Below are 24,059 nucleotides of genomic sequence, written 5' to 3' on the forward strand. Positions count from 1 at the left end.
AAACTTTTTATAAGTTGGGGAGATTGTAATACCCGAAAAAAAAAGAGATTATTTTAAGTATTTTTATAAGTGGGGGACTCTTTAATAAAGAATGAGAAGTACAGAGGACTTATTGATAAATAACCTAAATTTTTTTATTAATAGAGTTAACTTTTTAGTTTTCAGTCGACGATTAGTCGTAATAAAAACAGAAACTTATTTCTCATATGTTTCTTATACAGAATAGATCAATTGAAGGATTCCATGTGAAGGGAAGAACAAATCTACAAGGAGAAATTATCTGTTAGAGGTGAGTAAATAATCTTTTTCAATTTTTGGAGTATTGATGGTTAAGTCTTAAGGTGTAAATTATAATCGAGAAACCCTAAAATTTTAGGGTTTCCATTATCCCTCTTTGGGCAGATGATTTAGACTTTAATTAGAGTCAAGTTAAGTGTTGAGAAAGTTGGTAATATGAATTTATTGCTGAAACAGAAATTTGATGGGAATAGAAAGGAAAATCTTTGTTTCGTATAAATCCTTATATGAATCATATGTTTGTAGTGATGAATTAAGGTTATATTCTGTATTAAAGGGTTAAATACTATTATGATTACTATATATGGTTGGAAAGCATGTTGAATCTAATTTTTTAATGAAACAAACGGGAGTCGAATTCGAGTTCTCTATGAAGAGTTATCCAATTTTTACCTAAGGAGGTGCAGGCTGCATAGTAACAGCAGTAAGGGGAAATTTCGAAATTTCCCTAAATTTTTATACAAGGATTTACAGTTTAAGCCATATATGTTTGGAAAGCTTATCGAGTCTACTTTCCAATGAAATAAGTGAAATTGAATTTGGAGTTACCTATGAATAAATACGTAATTTTTATGAAAAGGTACACAGGCTGTCTGGTAGCAGCATATGACGTGGATTACAAAAATTGTTATAATTAATCCACAAAGAATCACGAGATGAGCCATATATGGTTAGAAAGCTTGTCAAGTCTAGTTTCTAACACATTAATAAGATTTTAATTCCGAATTGGATATCTTGAGTTATGGTTGTTTTAGTGAAAGTAGCGCTGACTGCCAGAATTAAATACTCGAGTTATTACTTGTTTAACTTAATTGTTTTGGTATAAGTGGCCTCAAATGAGTTGATTAATTATTATTATGTTGGAATTATCTTGAATAGGCCACTAAATTTTGAGGGAGAAAAATGAGGTGGTGGAATCAGAAGAAGGTAAGTAGAATCTCACACACTTTGCTTGTTTTCGAAACTATGTATATATATATGTTTCTAAATGAAAGAATGTTTTATTTCATTATTTTCAGTGTATGAAAATATGATCAAGCATATGATTATTTTGTATTTCTCTATATAAATGATGGATCATGCTTATGAATGAAATGAGAAAATGATTTATGTTTAAAGAATAATTTTATGATAGCTACGTTTTTATATCCCTGGAAAGTGGGATCATCGACACCAGAACTAGTTCTACGACCTTGGCTAATGGGTAATAGTAGTTAGCAAAGACATGATCATACAACCCTGGCTAACGGGTAATAGTAGTTAGCGTAAACCTTGGCTAACGGGTTATAATAGTTAGCAATGATCATGAGAATGAAATTATCGATACGGTCAATGTCACGGGTTATAGCAGTGACCGTAGCTAACGATTTGAATGATAATGATGATTTACGATGATTTTTAATGATTGATTCATGATTTGGTTTGACTACGATATTTGAATGATAACATATTTTGACATTGATTTATGAATTTATGAAGTGACATATTTTGACATTATGATTTGACAAATATTTTGAATGATCTATATGACATGTATGAAAATGATGTTTGATCCGGTAAGATGTGTGAGCCTTTACTTACTGAGCTGTGGTTTACTCATTCTTTATTTTCTTTTTTTTTACAGATGTTATGAATGATAAATATGATTAACTTGAGAAAAGCTAGAAAAATCGAGCATTGAAGAACTACTTAAAAATATAAGATTTTATGAAGTATTATTTATTTTGGTTGTAATACACTACTTTGAATCTTTTGAGACTTGTTATCTAGTTATGTTACTTAATGAAAATATTTTATATTTGAGAGTTGTTTAATGATTATAAATTAAACTTCGTATTGCTTTAAAATTTTACTTTAAGATAATATGATCGTATTATACCTCGATTCGGAACATCACAGTTTTCATCCCAAAAGCAGCTCTAGAACGATAACAAGCCAACATTTTGTCCGCAGTGGCTATGCCCAGCAGTCAATCAAGCCTGCATATCCATTATCGCATGCAGCACACGGATAGATTCACGGGCTTTGGCAGTGATGTCCTCAACCTAATCATTCTAAACACAGCCATATATATTGCTGCAAGTCTAGCTTGACACCAATCAGTAACTCAAATGCTCCTTTCTAAATCCTAAATATAGAAACCACTGCAAATGGAATTACCTCAAAATGTAAAAACAACGTAGGAGAAGAAACATAAACTAATGATACATTAAACCAAAAAAATATCAAATAAAAAAGCAAAACTTTTTATCACTTTCTGCACGTCATGAGCCTTTCATTGAATCAACAAAACCACTGCTGAGAAGTCTCTCTACGTACTTCCCAAGAATATCCACCTCCAAATTCACCTTTTGCCCAACTTCCTTCAAAGGAATCACCACTTTTTGTTGAGTATAAGCTACTAACATAAAATTAAAAGAAAGTTCCTCTTCAAACACATCCACCACAGTCAAACTAGTTCCATCCACGGCCATAAACCCTTTCGGCACCACATACTTCAACAAACTCTTATCAACCTTAACTTTAATCCACAGTGAATCCCCTTCCACCTCTTTCCCCACTATCTCCCCTGTCCCATCCACGTGTCCCTGCACGAAATGACCCCCCATCCGCCCTGTGGGCTGGATAGCCCGCTCCAAATTCACCAATGACCCGGGTTCCAACTCACTCAATGAAGTTTTCCTTAGGGTTTCAGGAGCCAACCCGACCGTGAATTCTCCCAAACGGGTATCAAAATCTGTGACCGTTAGGCAAGTTCCATTAACGGCAATGCTGTCACCAAGGTGGATATCTTCTGTAACGGTTTTCGCGTGTATTTTGAGATCGAATCCGCCGTGATCGGCCATACCCAGTTGCTTGATTTCACCCATTTCTTCGACGATGCCGGTGAAGAGAGAGCGGATAGTGGGTCTTCGAAAATATTGAATTTTGGATCTAAGTTTGGATGGTTGAGTGAAAAGAGAAAGAGAAGAGGGTTTCGAAATGGGGTTGAGTTTGAGGTAGGTTTTCAATGATGGATTAGTTTTGAGAAGATTCAAGGTTATAGGGTTATTCGTAAGAGAGGCTTTGGTGATTATGGAGACCGAATTCAGTGATGTAGAAAGCGCCATCTTTTTTCCTTGTTTAATTCTGCTCTGTTTGTTTCTGGGGAAAAAAGAAAAAAGCAAAGAGCAAGTTCACTTTCTCCAAATATGAAAGTGGTCAAAACCCTCAACAACCCCAGTTGCAGACGATTTTAGAATTAAAAATATTATTTTTTCTAAATTTTTTATTTTTATGTTGACCTGATAATGGACCGTCATTGTACCGTATTTTAACTCTGATGGTCCATCATTTGATCATCCGACCAACTGTAAAACTTCCTATGGTCGCAAAATTAATATCTGGCACCCACCTAAACTCACCTTAGCTACTCTAGGCATCGTTGTACCCTATTTTAACTCCCTCCTTTGTTGACTTCGACCGGCGCTCCCCTGTCTTCTTTTGAACAAATCAAACAGAGACTTTCCCTTTCTCTTTTATTCAATCACAAAGAAATTCATTACCCAAAATTTTCATATCCTTTCAAAATCTCAATTTCCCAATTTACAGGAAAAATTGTCTTTAAATCGCACCAAAATTCCTTTTTTTTTTTTACTTATTTCCATTTTTCAATCATGAAAATTTCGCTTTTATATATTTGGTTCAAATCCAATGGCGTCTAATTTGTTCCCATTTAAAGATTGATCGTCAATTAATTAGGGTTTTTGAAGAAAAGAATAAATTGTTTTTATTTTTATTTTTTTTAAATATGGAGAAAAACAAATCTTTCAAATACTACTCTCAAGAGCCCGATTCACCTCATCCATGGAACACCGATTTCGGATTCGCCAACGCAAGCGATCGGCGTTACGCATTTTCGAGGCAACCGTCGTTTCACCAACCGCAGAGAGATCCCATAACACCGATGACTCCGAACTTTTCCAACGATTGCATGAAGCCTTTTCTATCGAGGAATGTTTCAAGCATCGATATACCCCCAGGGTTTTATTCTTATGACCAAGTAAAGGAAGGATCCTTCGAAGCCAAAGGATCCGCAGCGGAGGATAAATTCTCGGTTTTGGAATCGGTTTTGCGGGTTTTTCGGGTTTTGAGAACCGGTAACCGGCAAATGAAGAGGTTGCTGATTATGATTTCGCTTAATGTGGCGTATTCTACTGCTGAGTTGGTGATTGGGCTCTTTACTGGCCGTATTGGTGAGATTCTAATCTGTTTTAGGCTTGTTTTTTGGATTTATATGCATGAATTTGCTTTTCTTTTTTATTATAGTGATTGTAGTTTTAGCAGTTGGTAATTAAATTAGGATATATGTTTGTAAAAGATTGGGGTGAGACTCTTTTCTGGATGTATGTGTTTGAAAAAATTTTGTTAAATAAATTTGGACATACAAAAGCTAGCCTATAAAAATTTTGGTAAATAATATTAGTTGCTTGCAGATTAACTGCTTTTATCATTCTCAGCTATGATTGTTGTTTGTAGTTCTGATATTTCGCAATTGAACTAGGTTTCTACTTGTAAGAGTTGGTACACTTTTTTTTTTTTAAAGTTAAATTTTGTGGCTGATTGTATGCTTAAATGCTCGTCTTTGCAGTGGTATTATGGACAGTATGTTTTTCTTTTTGACTATGAAAGTTGTTCTTTTGACAATTTTGTAACCCTATTTATCAGTGTTCAATCGTTCTTTATGCTTTTGAACAATTTTATTGAGCTTTGAGCTTTGAATTTTGATTTCTTTTTTAATTCTTTTCATGAAAGGGAATGCATCACTTTAAAATATCACCCTGGGTTGAATGAAATTCCTTGTTGATTTTGGTTTGCATCAAGTTTTTTGGTTTCCTGGTTTATAGTTAAAATTTTCTCTGTTCCTTATTTGTTGTTATGCTTGTCTTTTCAGGTTTGGTATCCGATGCATTTCATTTGACGTTTGGCTGTGGTCTCTTGACGTTTTCATTGTTTGCGATGGCTGCTTCTCGAAGAAAGCCTGATCATATTTATACTTATGGGTGAGATTATACAATTTCAATTATGTCTATGAGATAAAGATGGTGCAATTTATTGTTATTGCTTGGAGTTGTCAAATTGGGTGTTTCTTTTTCCAGTCGGTATTTATTTTTCTGGATAGTATTTTAACTTTAATTATTTGCCAACATATGTCTTACATGAAATTATGCCTCTTATTGAGTTTATTTATTTGATTTTTTTCTCTTGACAATCTTAACTTATATGCACCCACAGATTCATTTGCTGTTTTACAGTTGTGTTACCTTTTTTTTTTTTGTTTCCTTTTCTCCTATGTTATTTTGTGGCAAAGGCATTGTATACTTGGTAGTCATTATCTCTCCTCTAAAAAGGAGGTCTCAATTGCACATCCTCCCTTCCCCAAATCAATTATGGAATGACCAAGAGAGTTTTTTTCTTTTTCAAGTTATCTTGTGGACACTAGATGTATGGTTGTACATCATTGAGCTCTAAAAGTTTTAAGTTTTCCCATTATCAGGTACCAAAGACTTGAAGTATTGTCTGCTTTCACCAATGCTGTAAGTATTTGTATTTGCAACATTCTTTCTGTCAAAATGTCGTGTTCCAGTTGTAGCCTCTCAATTTGTACCATGTTCATGTTATGATTTCATTTTAGTGATGTTTGAATTACAATGAACTTAGGACAGGATAAAAAATATTGTCCCTTAAAATGTCAGCTGCTGAACGTTCCTGGGGTTTGGTTTTGTTAGGAGTCACTTGGTATTAGTCATGTTAGAAGCAACTTCTGAATTCTGATGGATTTCTGTGGCAGTTGAATTTATAAGTTTAAAATGCTGATGGGACTAGATTTTTGTTGCCTTTAGTTTAGATAATCCATATAAAGCGAGATATAATGTACTGTATTTTACTAAAAGCTTCAACATTTAAGATGTCTGCAATTACAAAATAAGCTCATTGCTGAATGCTCAAGAAGTAAGCTTAGCAGATGAATGATTTTCATGTGAATCATATTGGATATATATAATATGAAAATATATAGAAAATTTGTTATTTATTTGTGATCGAAAATAATACTATTTTCTGCATTTATTCATTTCAAAGAAAAGTGAAATAGGTCGAATTATTGCAAAGCAATGCAAATTTGTTACCGTAGTACAACATTTTCTTTAAATTAATGCTGTTAATATTGTCTCATGCACTCAATAAATATCAATAACTTTAATATAAAAAAAGTGAAAAATAAAGAAGAATGAATCATGTAAAATTAAGAGTCAATGTGTAAAATTAGAAAACTATCTTAAAACGATAACTCACAATCAAATTGTATATGAAATGATAAATTTAATAAAAATATGTGAAATTTATAAATTGATATATACATATAACTATATATTTATATATATATATATATTTATGTTATAGTTCTATTTCTTTTTTCCTCCCTTCGGCTTCAAATGTGTTTTATGGTTGTATTGAACTTAATTATTTTGATGATTTTAGAATATTTTGGGAAACAAGTAATGATATATCAGTGTAATAATTCTCTATTAGAAAGTGATATATGAGCATTATAACTCTCTATTAGGAAGTGTATAGACTCTCCTTAATCTGGGGGTTCAGTTCTGTGAGTATTTGATGCTGACTGTTTATAGAGTAAAATGGTAAGCAAATAGAAAATCCTTGAAAGAATTTGTAAGGGATGCCAATTATATCTTAAAAAGTAATTGTTGGCTTGCTTTGTTTTGTTTATCTTCTATCAAGGGAATGTAGATCTCATATGAACTTGTGTTGTGTGTTCTCTTATGCTTTGAGTGTACTCCTAGTCCTTTGAAATATTTCAGCTATTATGTTTTGTTGCTTTTTTTTTTTAATTACATAAAATAGGTTAACATCTTGATATTCTTGATTTTGCTGTTTGTTTAGACAGCTGTTTCTATTATTCATGTCATTCTCCTTAGCTGTGGAAGCACTTCATGCTTTCATCCAAGATGAATCGGAGCACAAGTAAGTCAGTCATCTTGTTTTTGATTGGCAGCACAGTAGTCAATATTAATTAGTTGTCAGTTATTTAATCTTTTTTATTAGTACATGATAAAACATAATTTAACATATTTACTAATTTTTTGCTTCTTCTAGGCATTATTTGATTGTTTCGGCAGTGACAAACCTATTGGTGAATCTTATTGGCGTTTGGTTCTTTAGAAATTATGCTCGAATCTTTTTTGGTAAGTGAGATGCTGTGGTTCTTGATATTTGGGATGTTATATTTCAACTTAAAATGAGAATGCTTATGAGGTTCAATGATGGAGCCAGGGGGTCAATACCCTTATAGTTTTCTTTGGAAAGACTGATTGAATAATATCTAATTGCTTTTAAAATATATTTAAGTGATAATTTTAGAAAAACTGCCCTCTGCGAGGCTAGTGCTTGTACTCTTTTAAGTACGGGGTTCAAGGAGGGCTCTTTGTTTTGGAGTTGATGAATGTTTTGACTGTTGACTTTCAGCTGGCGATAAATGGTTTGCTCTATTTGAAATTAATTCATGAACATCATATTAAGAAAGTATTTTGGCAGTTTGTGATGATAGCTGCTGCTTCTAACTGCCTATTTTTGTACTATCTTTTTCATTCACTTACTTATTTTCGTAGCTAATGTTGTGGGCCTTCATACTGTGATCATTGATGTTTGATATGTCTAGATCTTTTAGGTTCCCTTGATGATTTTTTTTTTCATGCTAGGATTTTATTATTGGTGTGTTTACTTACATGTTGTCAGTGGTGTGCCATCTGATGCAGAAATATTATGTTTGAAGCATGGCAGTCTTTTTTATTATGACAACCTAAAGCTTACCAAGTTATAGATGCCATAATTTTGGACATAAGCTTGAGATTTGTGCTATTCTTACATGCATATTTTTCTTGCAGTATACAGGAAACCTGAAGATATGAATTTTCATTCAGTTTGTTTGCACGTTCTTGCAGATTCCATTCGCAGGTGTGACATGTGTTCTCTCTCTCTATCTATGCATGACTGTTCCTTTCTTTCATTGTTTCCGTCTGTCTTAAGCTGCTGTACATTTGTTTTTTCTCAGTGCAGGTTTGATTTTGGCATCCTGGTTTCTGTCTCTTGGGTAATTTCTCACTTCAGTTTTAAACCAAGGCTTTGTTTGGTAGGCAGGATGGAAAGAACTGAGGATGGAAAACTTATTAATCCAATGGTTAAAATTTATAACCACTTTCCAGCTTTGTAGCTTAACCATTAGATTAAGAGGATTTCCGTCCTCACCCCTTTCCATCCTTCCTACCAAACAAGCCAAATGTCAACAGTCCAGCTCCTTCCCCCAAAAACTTGTCCTGTTCCTCTATTTTCCCCCTTGTTCTTTCTCCATTTTGTCTTGTAATTTTTGTTCCCCCCTTCTTGTAGGGTTAACAATGCTGAAGTTTTGTGTTTGGGATTAGTTTCTGGTGCAGTCTTCATGCTTGTCATGCCACTATTTAAAGCAACTGGTGGTGTCTTGCTTCAGATGGCGCCACCTAATATTCCATCTTCTGCTTTGAGCAAATGCTGGCGGCAGGTGTTTACCTTTGCCTTTGATATTGTAATGCAAAATTTTGTCAAATTTATGCATTTTCTTTTGTGAATTATAATTTTTTTTCTATCCTGTTTAGGTTACTTCTCATGAAGATGTTATAGAAGTTTCTCAAGCTCGGTTTTGGGAACTAGTTCCTGGTCATGTTGTTGGATCCCTTTCACTTCAGGTATTTTACTGTCATATTCATCTCACCTGTGATTCTTAAGGCAGCAAATAGTTACCCTTGTAGGTGTTTTAAAATGTTTTTATCCATTGCTGCTTGCTTAATGTTGCATTTTTGTTGACATTTGAGCAGGTGAAGAAAGAGATGGATGATCGCCCAATACTAGAGTATGTGCATAGTTTGTACCATGAATTGGGAATACATGATTTGACAGTGCAATCTGATCATGTTTGAACCTCAGGCCTTTTTCTTTTTCCCTATTTTCATTGGATTTACGAGATTGTTATGGGGGAAAAGAACCTAATATTGGAGTCACTTTGTCATCCCAAATGGATAGGCTACGAGTAGCGGAAATTTTGAGTCTGCTTCTTGGGTTTAAATTGCCCATTTAGAGAATAACATTTTATAGTAGTTTGTATTATTTCTAAATTTCATGGGGTTTCATCTGCTGGATTTTTTTTTTTTTCATCCTCATATATGGAATTTTATATTAGGTAATTTACAACAATCCTTCAATCATAGTTCATTGAAGTTTACTTGTTTTTGCTTGTTTTGGATCTTCCCCTGTTTACATGCTTGCAAATTGCAATGTGTTTTATCATATATATATGTATATATGTATACATATATACATATATACATATATATATATATATGTGTGTGTGTGTGTGTATTTACAACAATCCTTCAATCATAGTTCATTGAAGTTTACTTGTTTTTGCTTGTTTTGGATCTTCCCCTGTTTACATGCTTGCAAATTGCAATGTGTTTTATCATATATATATATATATGTATATATGTATACATATATACATATATACATATATATATATATGTGTGTGTGTGTGTGTGTGTGTGTGTGTGGCATATGCAAAGCGTTATACCTCTACGGACTTGGCGTCCTCTGTCCAGAAGCATAGATGTAAGACTTGGTGCAGTCGTCCGTTGGAGGGTTCTATTCACAAATTATTATTACACCCTTTAATTTTTTGAAGTAAAATTATTTAATTATTTTTAATTATAACACTTTTTGAAAATGTATTTTTAAAAATGTTGAGAGTTAAATTTTATGAAAACCTATAAAAAAGGGAATTTGGTTAAATTTTTTTTTATAAATTAGTGTAAAAAAATTATTAAAAAAATATATAAATTTTAAAATTAATAAAAAAATTTTACTTTTACTAATTTTATTTTAGAGAAAAAAAAATTCTTATGAGGTTTTAATTAAATATTTAATCTTTTGATGATATGAAGAGTAATGATAAAATTATCATGTCTATTCAACATATAAACTCTACATATAAGAGTTAAAAGTTCTTTAAAATTATACAATTAATATTATTGAATATTATATAATTTCGTTAAAATATAATATGTTAATTGAAGAAATTTATTAAAATAAGTAGATGGAAAAATTTTTCTAAAAAGTTTGGTTTAATTAGAGTTATTAAAAAATTTTAATAATCAATAAAAAATATTTTTTAAAAAAATAAAATTTAAATTTATAAAAAATTATATTTATTATTTTATTTTTAATTTAATTAGAGTCTCATAAATTTTTTTTAAAGAACAAAATAGTAAAAGTAATTTTTTATTAATTTTAAAATTTATGAATTTTTTATTATATTAATTTGAAAAAAAATTTAAAACAATATTTGTTCGTAATTTTTCATAAAATTTGACTCTTAACACATTTAAAAATACATTTTCAAAAAATTATAAAATTTATCTTAAATGAATACCTAAAAACTTATGAAAATGATATTTAAATAATTTTATTTATATAAAAAAAGTAGAGTATAAAGACTAAAACTTGGAGCGCATTTAGAACCCCTCCGTTCATAATTTCCAAAGTTTCAACGTCCAATCCAATCCACCATCTAAAATAACGAAAAAATACAGGGAGTATAAAAGTAAACCTTTCATATAGAATTTAAAAATTTTCAAATATGCAGCAAAGAGTAGTAACTTTTTTCTCCAATCCGTAACCAGTCGTGGAGAATTGACGTCATGACCACCTCAAACCATAGAAATACACAGATGATGGTTTCTCAGAAGCTTCAAGCACAGTAACACAAGACGCAAAACATTAGACTCTGAAAAGTAGTTGCTGAAGAAATCCCTTGTGCGCACGGGTTTTTTTGTCTCTTCATTATATGTTTGAATTGACCCTTAATCAAAATCTTTTATTTATTTATAAAAACAGCGGAATCAACGGAAATTTCATTGATAAAAAGACATTTTGCCAACTTAGGCAGGCAAAAAACAAATATGACCAGCATTAAACAAACATAGAATATTCCGTACAAAATTGAGCTTCCTCCAAATAGCTTTAGATTCAAGCATTCCGTACAATAATTGACTTTGTGCTAGTGCTATATATGCATAGACCATCAGAAAGTGAAAAAATGGAGAAGATATTGTTTCTATCTGTATGTTAGGTGGCATGTGGATTGTGTAACTGAAAAGAATGGCCGACTGAATTTTAAAATTCAAATTAAAATTTTAAGGAAAGTAGCAAGAATGTTACAAGACAAAGATATTCCAAGGATAAATCAATATTCCTAGCTAGGATAGAAGAATAATAAAATTCAACAATGTTTACATTGGACAAACAAAGCAAGTAGTTGGTGAATTACATTAATTACATGTATGCATGTTAATGTTTGACTTTGAAGGAGATCTACACAAATTCATTAATGATACTGAAGTTATAAATATATATATATATATATATAACTAAAACTTCTTTGTAATTTCTAATCTATTATGTAGGTTACGGTTGGGAGAAATTTGGCTTCTTTTCAAACTTGGAATTCGGAAGAGTTTACATAGTGACAAAAAGAGAAAAAAAAAATGTCATTATTTTCAATACCAAAAATGTCAAAGGCTGGAGTGGACATCATATTTTGAGCAGAAAAGAGCAAGAAGTTACCATCTGCAGAAAAAAGGATCATAAATTTATGTCAACCTAAGTAATAAAATGACAATAGAATTTTATAATTTATCTCAACTTGTAAATTATGGTTTATCAGAATTTATAAATTTTGTTATGCAAGTACTTCAGTTTTCCTTCTTTTGATTGTGTTTTTCATTGGAGCTTGCTCTAAGGAATGGCTAATCCATTGTTTATGTCATCAGTTTTCCTTGTAGAAAAGGGTTTTTTTTTTTTCTTCAAGTTAGTTGTTGACCCACGTGACCTGTCCTCTGTGAAACTATCAAATTATGGTATCCAGAAAATGAAGTGAGAGTTAAAAAAAGAAAAGACAATAGGTAGTACAATTTGATATTTCGCAAATGAAAAACTACAAATGTAGCATTTTCAAAGGAGGAATAGTAAGGGGGAAAATAAGTAACAAAATGGCAATAAATAGGTCAAATAGTCTGAATAGAATGGAAACATTGTTTTTGAATTACTCCATGATGAACCTTGAATTAATTAAAGAGTGGGCCAATGAAAGAGTTCTCAAAATAAAAACAAAATCCGACAATGACTGACTGCTTAGGATAAGAATGTCTAGCACCGCTTAAGACTGCCATCAAGGTTTTCTTTTATTTATTTATTTAAATAACACGGTTTGCCGTCCTTTTCGGTACAACTCCGATTCACGGGGTTGAGATTTCCACACTTTTCAACACATTATATGCTCCTAATTAATAATAAATCTCTTCCAACTTTGAAAATAATTTAAATCTTTTCTTAAATCATAATTGCATCTTTTTAATAGGGGAGTAATTGCTTGAAACAACGAATTTTGTTCTTGAAATATTTTTGGAGCTACTTCCCTCCATGTAAAAGTGGTAAATAAACTAGTCCCTGTAAGATAACAGAAAAGATTTGTCCCTCCATTGATTTAACAGCTTCATGGATGTCATGACATCTCTAGTTTATTGAAGCAATAGTGTTTCCGCTTCCAGAATTCTAGTATTAATGCAGCCAAAGAAACCTTTTGAAGGTGGATCAGTGCATTTATATATATTATTAGTGAAGTTCATATTCTGGCGGGCGGTTTTCTGGTTTTTGTTTCATTTTGATCCACTTTATTGTCTATCTTTGCTAATCATTTGCTGCTTATTGGCCTGCGTTTGTCTCTTCAGGACTTAATGCTTTTGTTTGGTAGTTAGTGTTTGGTCAGCCATATGTGTTTGGTAATTGGTAATTAGTGTTTGGTCAGCCATATGCTGCAGTTATAGACATTTTCAAAGTTGTTATATACTGATAACACTGTGTAGAAAATAAATATAATCATTAACACTGCTAACACAATATTCAATACTTGATCAGACGTCACAGAGCGTCTGACGAATAACAAATGATAAAGATAGTAGAGATATTGGCACAATTACAGTATGTACAAGCACACAATCTGCTACATACTAACAGACAGAGAAAAAAGCACAATGAATCAATGATGGAATGATTATCATTGTTTAACTTCCTGGGCAGATTGCGGTTGGCTTATGATTTTACCGACCAGTTAACTCGGTAAATGAAGTGATTTGGCCTCCTGTAAGAGAGTAATCCGTTTGACAGAAAGAAGGAGGCATAGCTGGCCACACAAATGAAGGCCTTTCTTGGGGTACCTCTGGTGGATCTGCTTCCCCTGAAAGAACCTGCAAAACAGTTCTCATAGAAGGCCTGTAGTGTGGGTTTGGATGGCAACAGGCTAATCCCAGAATGAGCACACACTCCACTTCTTTTTCAATAAAGTTCCCATCCATCCTGGAATCTGCAGTGTCAGTGATCTTTCCCTTCCTATAGTAATCCCATAGCCAATTAACAATGCTATTGTTGTAATTGTTCTTCTCACACTGGTTTCCAGGCTTTCTCCCACAAACAACTTCCAGGACAAGAATGCCAAAGGAATAAACATCCGTTTCAACTGTGGCCCTGCTAATAAGAAAGGTCTCTGGAGCCATGTAACCAGGGGTGCCAGCGATCTCTATTGTCGAGTGGTGTGTCTTCTCTTTTTCTTGAATGGTTCTAGCCAACCCAAAATCTCCTAGCCTGGCGTTGAACTCTGAATCCAACATTATGTTGCTGGATTTTATGTCGCGGTGAAGCACTCTCTTCTGACAACCATTGTGGAGATACTCTAGTGCTTGTGCCACTCCTTGTATTATGGTTAGCCTTTGCTCCCAGTTCAGTGTTAATTCCTCCATGCTTGCCTTGTCATCGCAAAAGATGTACTTATCCAGGCTTCCATTTGGCATGTACTCGTACACAAGAAGGAGCTCGCGCCTTTCATAGCACCATCCAATTAACTTGACAAGATTTTTGTGATTAAGGTTGCCAATTGTTGTTACTTCTGCTATGAATCCCTGCTTGCGTTGATGTGACTTCTGGGACACTCTTTTAACAGCCACCTCCTTGTTTCTCCAGGATCCCTTGTAGACTGTTCCAAATCCACCTTTCCCAAGCTTGTACTTTGAGCTAAAGTGGCCAGTTGCTTTTTTAAGTTCTTTCAATCGGAACTTGCGAGGAGCCAAATTGGAACGTGTAATCTCATCTTCTATGTTCCCTTGTGCACCCTCCAAATCCTCCTCTATAGTTAACCTCCTCCAGAACAAGTAAATGGCTACCCCGATTAACAGAGTCAGAGTCGCTACGGAAACTGCGATCCATACCCACAACAAATTTGAATCTCCTTCAATATCTGTACCAGAAAATGCCCACGATTTGACACAGTTTAGCTCTGTGTCATTGCTTGTTGAAGCAGAGAATCCAACAAAAACCTTGCGCGGAAGATAGGTAGAGAGATCAAGAGGATGAGAAAGCACAAGAGTCTTGTTGTCCCCCACAAAAACTGTCAAGTCTTTGCCATCATATTGAATATGTACCCTTAAATCCGAACCTCCTGAAATATTAACACCGTGGCTGGTTAAAGACACTTGCGTGATTGAGTTGATGCTGTTTATATTTAAGCCAATATGATTGTTATCCAAGTCGTCAGCGTAGCTCTTCCTTGTGTCAAATTCCACAGCCACCACCCTGGCTTGAGAAGAACCATTTGAATTTGCATTTACAATACCAAGCCACTTTCCTGCGCTGTTCTCTGGAAGACTAGAATTCTCGGTTATTATAAAGGCCAGGCCTTCACCGCCACGAGATGTTTGATTGAGGATATTGAGGACGAAAGTTGTATTAAAGGAAGCAATGTTGCCATTGCCTTTCTGCAGCCTAAATGGTTTCTTATACAAGGCTCGTCCTGAAAAATTTTCCATAGAACCTCCATTAATATCCGGGGTAACTTGGATGGCTCCACGGACTATGTAAGAATCCCTGCTCAAGATAAGCTGCCTGTCATCTTCTTTCTCGAATGTTGAAAAATTAAATTCCAGGCAGCTTACCTGAATAAGAGCCTGATTCAGGAACACTGCTAGGATTAAAAAGTAGGCCAGTGAAGAAGAGCACATCCTGCTAGTGAAATTAACACTGGAATAGCCTCAGCGGTTAGGTTTCTGGTTATATGATGAATAAAATTGAATTGGAGGTGATGATAAGTTTCAAATTCAAAGGTGGCTGTGATTTTATAAAGGAAAAAAAATGTAAAACAAGTTTGGTCAACCAATGAATTGTACTTTATATGCAACTTCCATGTAATTTCTTGGACGTCTTGTCCTATTGTATTTAACATCTTTCAACTCTTAAGAATATTGGCACTTTCAAGAATAGTTGGAGTGTGAAACTTTCCCCAAAATTTCTCTAAATTATGAGAAAATTTTTATATTTAAAGAAGTAAACAACTATTGATTTTCTTAAATGAATAATTATATATTTATAATTAAATGTAATTAAGCAGTAATTTTTTAAGTTTCTTTCTTTCTGTAATTTTTTTGAAATATTCTCTCATCATGATTCATGTATTTCATATTTTTTCTACCATGTGTGTATAAATAGAGATTCTTTATTAGAATTTATCAAGAATTCAACTGTATTTTATGTTCTTTAGGGCTGGAACGCATTGTATTTTATTTAGTACTAATCAACATAGGGTTTTCTTTTTCTTTTTTTCTTTTTATGACAACATCAAACATGGTGTCTTATATATATATATATATATATATATATATATATATATTTAAAACATGATGATGATGAATTGAAGTTACCATTGAATCTTATCTTCTATATATTACTAGTTTATTGATGTACTGAACAAGAAAGAAGGAAACAATATTATTTTATTTCCACCCTTTTTCTTCTTGTCCTTTTCGCTTCCTATCAATCAGAGCGTTGGAAAAGCTGTCTTTGGTATTAGATCATCAAAGCTTAAATCAAATTTAAATGCTTAGTACAAAGAATAAATTGATTGTCTTCAAATGTTGAATATTCAAAGCTTATTTAAAAGCAAAAGAGAATAAAGGAATTAAAGCTGATGCATGGAGTTTAATTAGATCGGATTAACTGTTATATGAGTTGTATGTGTCATCCTTCTTAATACTTTGTTCAGATATATCAAAAAATGTCATGATAATATGTTAAAACTATTAAAATTATATATATATTATATATGTCAAATGGGAAATTAAAGATAAACATTTCTTTTTAAAAATCAAACCAAATTTAATGTATTTAAGTTTAGTGTACGTGTTATAGCATAGGGTTGACAATCCAACTTAAAATTGATAGATTTCGATTCGATTTGATCTTATAAAATTTTTTTTTTTAAATCAAGTTTCTAATCAGATCAAGTATTATTAAAAAAATATCGATGTCGGGTTGAGTTCGAATTTTAGATAAATTCGATTCAATTCGATATTATATAAAAAATTATTTTTTAATTTTATATATTTATATTTAAAAAAAATAATATTTTATTAATTTCGAATGAGATCAGATACTGTTTATATAATATCGTATTCAAATTTAAATATGATTCGAATATAAAAAATAAAAAAATTTTAAATCAAATACAAATTTTATAATTATAAAATCAAATAAAATTTAAAACGAATAAAAATCCATCTCAATCTCACCCATTATCAAACTTTAATATATATATATTTCAAATAATTAAATTTGAATTTTTTATTTTGAATATGAAAAATAAAATAATAATAACCTTAACGCGGAGAGTAGGGCTAATAATCAACGAAGGCTGCTACAATGACATCATCTCATATTGTATTATTATTATTATTATTATTATTCATAATGTGACCTCATTTTATACTTGCTTGGTACGATTTTAACAATAGGTTTAGGAATTGTACTTTAATTTGTTGACTCTGCAAAATTGACCTAATAAAAAATTATTAACATACTAATTTCGTTGGGGTGGACGTAGGAAATTAATTAAGTTTGGTAAAAGCCGGCACCCCATAAGAGGGGTGGTGAACCGTTGAAGCCAAAAGCCTCAAAGATGTTGATATTTCATGATCATGTTCTTCCCCAAGGTTTTCTTTCTTCATTTTAAGTGTGAATTATTTCTATTTAGTTAATTAGTAATAATCCAACGAAGGGGACTTGTTGAACAGGAAAAATCTTCCTGCAAAATTAGTAACCAAGTATTTTCCATTTGGTGTGGTAAAAGTTTGGATATGCTCATCATTTTTAATGAACACAGGTTAACAGGTCCATAGATCGGATTATTCGTTTGATTTAAACTAGATGTTGGACAAAATTTTTTTGAGTTTAAATTTAATACGGTGTAAAATATTAAATTATTAATAAATAATTTAAGTTTAAATTAAAAATATATTTAAAATAATAAATACTCATATTTTAATAATTTTTAAAAATTTTGAATTTTTTAAAATTAATAAATAACACTTGATCTAACTCATGAACACCTTAATTAATGGAATTTCCCTTAAAATTGTTTGTTGAATTTTTTTTTTTGAGATATAATTTACTTCATACAAAAATTTAAATTTAAAAGAAAAAGACTTTTTAAGTATAAGATAAATTAGAGAAAATAAACTAAAAAAATATCTAAAAGACGAAGGTTAATAACTAAAATTAATTGATAAATTCATAAAAATAAAACTCTCTGCATCCGTGTCAGCTGCACCATTTGACTTGTCCGAGGAAAACATTAAGTCAGCTTCATAGGTAGAAAAAAATTATCTTAAAAAAAAATTAAGAGAGATTGTCTTGTGCTGATGAATCATTTTTGAAAGGATTTATGTAAAAAAAATCATGAGTTATATCAATTTTTTATTTGTGTGAGATGTAAGATTTTGACGTGTAAAACTTGAACTTGATTTTGATTTTAAAAATTAAGAAAATAGTTGTTAATTTATTTTTAAATTTATTTAACTAAAAAATATATTATTTATATAAAATCTTTTAAATTCGTAATCGTTAAAAATAAATTTTAGTGCCGCGTTAACTAATCAAAAGTCAGTCAGCTTTGGATATGATATTTTTTCAACCGTGTCGATAATAGATTAGATGGTGTAGGCCAATAGGGTTCCTCAATTTCCGCCGAGAACAAGTCTAGTCTAGCTATCTTATCTCATCATAATCATCTCTATTCAAAAATCAACTTTTCTAGTAATATTTAGTTGGTCTATTAAGATAATTATGTTAATTAATAGGGTTAACAAATACAAAATGACCATCAATTTGGTCTTACAGTTAACAACCACCATTTTTATTGTTTATTTCAACTTGATTAGTAATTTTTTTTCTAATATGTAAGGAATCAATGATTAAAATTTCTTCATATCATCGATGGAAGGAACAGTGTTTGGAATTTTAAAAGATTCAAAACAAAACTAAGAACGTTTTGCATATATATATATATATAATTAGGTTAGATTTGGACTTTAATTGGATTTTAGAACAGAAAAAAAAACACGTGTTTCACGTTCCTCTTTAATTGTGGAACCCTGTTCACGCATCGGGTCTCCATCGAAAAGAAAATGAGAATCTTTCATTTAATTAAGACGACTATTGCTTTTAATATTTTATCGATATAGATCGATTGCGACTTGTTTGACTATATTAGTTATAACGCTCTTTCGTTTTATAAGTATTATTTTAATTTGGTTTTTTTAATTTAGTATTTATTATTTAAATATTTCCAATATTCTATATATTTGACAAATTTTTCATTAATTTCTTCTAGAAAGTAGTTTCCTTTTCAAGATTAATGAATTATAAATTTAAACTAAAAGGCATTATTATAAATTTAAAAATATATATTTCTTATTCTACTTGAATTAAAATTTTTTAATTTTTTAAATTAGAGTAAATTTATCATTATACTTCTAATTTTCAAGCAAATTTAATAAAAATATAACAGTAGAAAAATATTAAAAAATAATTTAAAAAACGACATGATATGAAAAAATAACAATGAAGCTAAAATTCGAAATTCTTTTTATTCTATTTTTTTCTTCTTTGATTATGGCATTTTTTTTATTTAATACAATACCATATCATATTTTTTTAAGTTGACATTTCTTGCAGTTTGACCTTTTTTCCATTGCTATGTCATTTTTAAAATTCTTTTTTTCTGAATTATAAAACATATACCCTAAAAAATATTTTTTAACTGTTCCATTTTTACTAAATTTGATCCAAAATTAGAAGTCCTAAATTTTACTCTAAAATTATAAATATGATAATAAAATTACACCAATTAAAAAGTTAATAATAAATTTAAACTACTTTATCTCAAAATTTATGAAAAGAGACCCTGGCTGGCATAACTCCTTGCAGGAGCTGTCTCTTTTGTTTTTTTGGGGTGCTGCAGCTACTAAATCTATGGCTACAATTGTGAGCCTAGAGGCTGAGTTCCTCTTCAGCCTTTAGGGCTTTAAAGTGTCTTTTGGGGCCTGAGGCCCTCGTTTTCTTTCCTTTTTTTTTCTTTTTATGTCCAATTTTCTTTGAAGTTTGCAACAGTGAAGAATAGTAAACAAATTAATTATAGGTTCCATCAAAAACCAACTTAATTATATTTATAGGTTAAATGAAAGATGAAAACAGTGACTATGCTTCCAAGACACTCAAAACAAGTCAAATTTGGCCAACATTAACCATTGCTAGCCACTGTTTAATAAGATTATCCATCATGAATCATGATATGGCACTTCTTACACTAATAGAGACAGCTAACTGCAAAGAAAGGTGAGTGCCTACACCATTGGTGCAAAATTGCCTCACTTGTGTCTCATAATCCTAAACATCTTGATTGAGCAAGATACTACACTCAAACAGCGAAATGCATAGATAACATCTTTATCTCATGTTACCTTCCCGCAAGACGTCAATCATATTGTATATTCGCTTGTCTGCCTTTGACTTAACCTGCAAGTGAACAACATCCATAATCAAACAGTAATAATAAGAGTATAAAACTATGGCAATGTTGCTATTAAGGCTCCCCTAGTCCCATCAAGACATTTGCAATCAGCATAACGAACTCTACAGAATACCAATTTTTCATTAGCTGGAACCCGTAAAGGAAAACTCTCCATACCCTTGAGCAGTATTTGCAATATAATCCCAACTTTTATTGGCTAAGAATGTGGCAGTTATCCCCCAAAGGCTATCTCATTATAAACAGTAAAAACATTCTGTTAAGCACTAGAATAGACTCAAACGGCAAGGGAAATATAAATAAAAGCACCTTCTTAGCCAGGAAAAGTACAGCATCAACAGTACCCTCAGCATATATCGATCTGCCACAAACATTATGCTGAAACTCAAATGACACTCTGCAGAAGTATTTGCAAAACGAGATCAACAAAAAATCATTAGATGTTTGCAAGTTTACCAAGATGTAGGTTATAGTTGAGAATGTCAGTCATTACGTTTGATCAGGTGATGTTAGATGATATAAATGAAAAGCATGACCATACAAATGCTCTTCTGGAACTCCTACCATCTCAATCTGCTGCTTGGGATCCCGGATCATTCGTATCTGAAAAAAGAAAAAGGAAACAAGAAAAAGCCTTAGGAATTTATGATGACAATTAAAAAGTGTGGCAGATGTATCATTATATGTCACTCTTACGAGCAATATCCGCCAACCTTCTCCTATTGCCCCTCTCTGCTTCTAACCAAATGAAAGAAAGGAACTTGGTCTCTCTGTCAGTCAATATTAAGAATATGTGAGAACAACGCACCTGATCCATGTCAAATGACACCCCCAATTTCTGAAAGCAAGAAATTACAGCCTTAGCAGTCCCAGAGGTGTCCAATTTGCTTGCTTGATGGGACTCCATCACCTAATGAAGATTAATGAAGATAAACAATGTAAAACCAATAGGGCTAATGATGCTATTGCTGACAAAAAAACTTATTACAAGCCAATATGCAAGAAAAAGGAAAGAAGACCAAAGAAAATTGGAAGCATATCACCTGCAATTCTTTTTACTACAACACTACAATTGACCAATCGCAATAAAAATTTTTGTAGGGGTTCACCACTTATAAGTCTAGAATCCACATCAAAATTTGATGGACCCAACATAATTCTAAATTGTGATTGGTTAATTGTACTACAGTCATTGTAGGTGAAATGGTCCCAAGAAAATTACTAACAGATTACGAGCCCAAGATAAGATTTTAAACTCCCTATTCTATGTACACACTAATGGATGTGAAATTCATATGCAACTATAAACTCCAAAAGTTACCAGATATGTTTTCATTGCTGCTTACAATGGTTCTTCAAAATATATCAAATATGATACTGCTTCAAATAGTTTCATTTTACAGCCTCAATTGTTTATAAATTATTATGCCATTGGTTATACCTTATCGACCTTGTTTAAAATATTGTTCTTTCAGGCAATTATAACACTCTCAGAACATTCTTTCAAAGCAACCTTACATAAAAAGTACCTGCAGAGAATATCCAGAGAAGGCCCCCGGAAATTGCTCAGCCATGACCTCCATGGCTGCAAGAAAGGCAACAACCTAATAAAAATGTCAGTATTAAGCAACAAAAAAAATCTATATTTCCAACTGTTAAAAGAAGAAATTCAACTAATTACGGGTTAGATGACCTGTTTCCCCATTTGTGGCGAGATCACAGCATAAACCTTGGACTCTTCAACAGTCTTATAGAGTTGATCCCTGTCTCCACCAGTGGTTCCCATCACAAAAGGCACTCCAACTTTGCAATATAGCTCAGCATTATCTATATTTTTCAAACACCCCCAACCCCCGAAAAATTTTAAAAAGTTAATAAATAGAGAGATCAAATCATAATGTTGAACTTGAATAGTTTGCATAAATTTATTTAACGAGGAATCATAACTTTTTTTAATGACGTAATTTAGAAAAAAGCAATCCAGTCATAGTGATTGATTATCACCACAGTATGGCTTCAGCTTCTAGAGGCATCATTCCTTGGACTATCAAAAATTTCTCACTCAAGTTTAGTTTGCTTTCTTTGTTCATTAAATATGAAATACGATAAAGGTTTATATGCATGGTCCTGAATAGGTTACCATTAACTGTGGCAGGCACAGTGAAGTCTACTACAACCAGGTTTGGATACTCCTGAAAGACGGAAGCAAGGATGCTTTCTCTTTCAGAAGGCCCATGACCCAGAATCTCTTTCCCACACATTTCAACAGTCAGCCCAGACTCCTTCTCTGCACCAAAAGAAACAGGAACAATATGAAGTCCAGCAGAATTTGCAGCTTTGATAATAGCCTTTCCCATTTTGCCAGTACAACCATTTACCTGTGACAGGCATAGGAACACCAAAAAAATGGATTGAAAGTTAAGCCATATTATCTGGTTACCTATCTTCCCATAAAAGGAATGTTCACAACTATTTACAAGAGTAACAAGGTAAAATTCAGAAAAGCGACCAAGCTGAGGAAGAAACATATAGAAACAAGAAATGATAATTGTCATTGACAAAAAGGTTGACAGCATATGTAGGATCAAACTGAGACTTAAACTGATATTAGTTATACACAGTTACACACTTACAGTTGAACCATAATACTCACCTTTAAGAACACAGCTAACAGATTAAACACCAATTAATATGATATCCTAGGAATGTTTGGTCACATTCTACTCGTAAGAAGACTCCTAATCACCAGAATCCAAAGAATAGCTAAAAAATTAACAAGAAAAAAGGGTAATAAACTTGATGTCGTTCCCAGTCCCTTCCCCTTAGCAAATGGTCATATTAAAATCGCTCAGCAAAGGGTGATTGAAGTAGATATGATCTTGCAAAATGTTACATGGACTCTTCACTTTGCACTAGCGTAACAAAATTTAACACTTCTTAAACACTTTGAATTCATACGAGTCTGATGCTTAGATCCTCAAAATTGATATTTACAAATTGTCAAAAAAAAAATTCCGGTGTCGGACAGCATAAAACAGTACAGGCGACAAAGATGTTGTACGGTTAAAGTTTGTTGATTAAATGCACACAAGATCAAAATGTCTACACAGAAGAAGACCCTCCTTTGCCCTTGATAAATTTATTTCCCAGAAAAAGAAAAATTCATGAATCAATTCTAGTGACAATTTACTCTAACTAAACTCCGGATTATGATTAAAAAAAAAAATAGCAACATATACCTCACAGAATCAATCCAACTCGAGCATTTACGGAAAAAATAAAAACTATTTCTTTTTAACATAAAAAAGAAAAATGGGTACCATGATTGGGATGGCGATGTCTGGTGAATTAGATTTCTGGTCATGTTCAACGGCTCCGGTTGACATAGATGAGGAAAATGCGACTGGGACCAAACGAAAAGCTGCTCTCTTTGGAAGAATACATTGTCTTGTCTTGCCTCTACACAAGAACGGTAGCTTCTCAGACCGAAATACATTGGAAGAGGCTTTAAGAAGGGAAGCCATTTTTGAACTATAAAAAAATTAAGGAAAAGTAGAAAATGAAGCTTATTTGATTACATAAGATGTTAAAGTTTCTTAACTCAGCAGAAGCAAGACGGGAGGAAGGGTTTAGGGTTTATGATGAACCAGAAATTAAAACTTTAATTAGTAAGGTTGGGTTACCCAGTGTCAGAAAATAAAATTAATTTATA

At 32.1% G+C, this 24,059-nt stretch overlaps 3 protein-coding genes and 1 pseudogene across 4 annotated transcripts; 1 reads left to right on the forward strand and 3 right to left on the reverse strand.

Annotated features, from left to right (window-relative positions):
- Positions 1–2,430: 2,430 nt before the first annotated feature.
- On the reverse strand, positions 2,431–3,530 carry LOC111293843 (riboflavin synthase pseudogene; annotated as a pseudogene).
- A 252-nt stretch (positions 3,531–3,782) lies between these two features.
- LOC111293842 (metal tolerance protein C2-like) lies at positions 3,783–9,613 on the forward strand. The gene is made up of 10 exons (XM_022886833.2): positions 3,783–4,532; positions 5,231–5,339; positions 5,834–5,873; positions 7,244–7,320; positions 7,453–7,541; positions 8,241–8,310; positions 8,408–8,446; positions 8,740–8,890; positions 8,985–9,074; positions 9,204–9,613. The coding sequence occupies exons 1-10, from the start codon at positions 4,088–4,090 to the stop codon at positions 9,303–9,305; spliced, it is 1,212 nt and encodes a 403-aa protein (XP_022742568.2). The 5' UTR covers positions 3,783–4,087; the 3' UTR covers positions 9,306–9,613.
- A 3,688-nt stretch (positions 9,614–13,301) lies between these two features.
- On the reverse strand, positions 13,302–15,575 carry LOC111294176 (putative L-type lectin-domain containing receptor kinase S.5). Its single transcript, XM_022887380.2, has one exon. It carries the CDS (start codon positions 15,486–15,488, stop codon positions 13,539–13,541), a length of 1,950 nt encoding a protein of 649 aa, XP_022743115.2. The 5' UTR covers positions 15,489–15,575; the 3' UTR covers positions 13,302–13,538.
- Positions 15,576–19,997: 4,422 nt separating this feature from the next.
- On the reverse strand, positions 19,998–24,042 carry LOC111294032 (4-hydroxy-tetrahydrodipicolinate reductase 2, chloroplastic-like). Of its 2 annotated transcripts, XM_089743859.1 has the most exons (9): positions 23,949–24,034; positions 23,668–23,806; positions 22,488–22,725; positions 22,041–22,174; positions 21,877–21,951; positions 21,156–21,257; positions 20,841–20,950; positions 20,657–20,744; positions 19,998–20,334 (listed from the first exon to the last, which is right to left on the reverse strand). In XM_089743859.1, exons 2-9 carry the CDS (start codon positions 23,731–23,733, stop codon positions 20,266–20,268), a joined length of 882 nt encoding a protein of 293 aa, XP_089599985.1. In that variant the 5' UTR covers positions 23,734–23,806; positions 23,949–24,034; the 3' UTR covers positions 19,998–20,265. The 2 variants fall into 2 exon arrangements, with proteins under 2 accessions (XP_089599985.1, XP_022742900.2); XM_022887165.2 differs by having other exon boundaries at positions 23,668–24,042.
- Positions 24,043–24,059: the final 17 nt, after the last annotated feature.

This window comes from Durio zibethinus, chromosome 14 (assembly GCF_047325235.1).
Source record: "Durio zibethinus cultivar Kanyao isolate XHJ-2024 chromosome 14, ASM4732523v1, whole genome shotgun sequence".
Taxonomy (NCBI): Eukaryota; Viridiplantae; Streptophyta; class Magnoliopsida; order Malvales; family Malvaceae; genus Durio; species Durio zibethinus.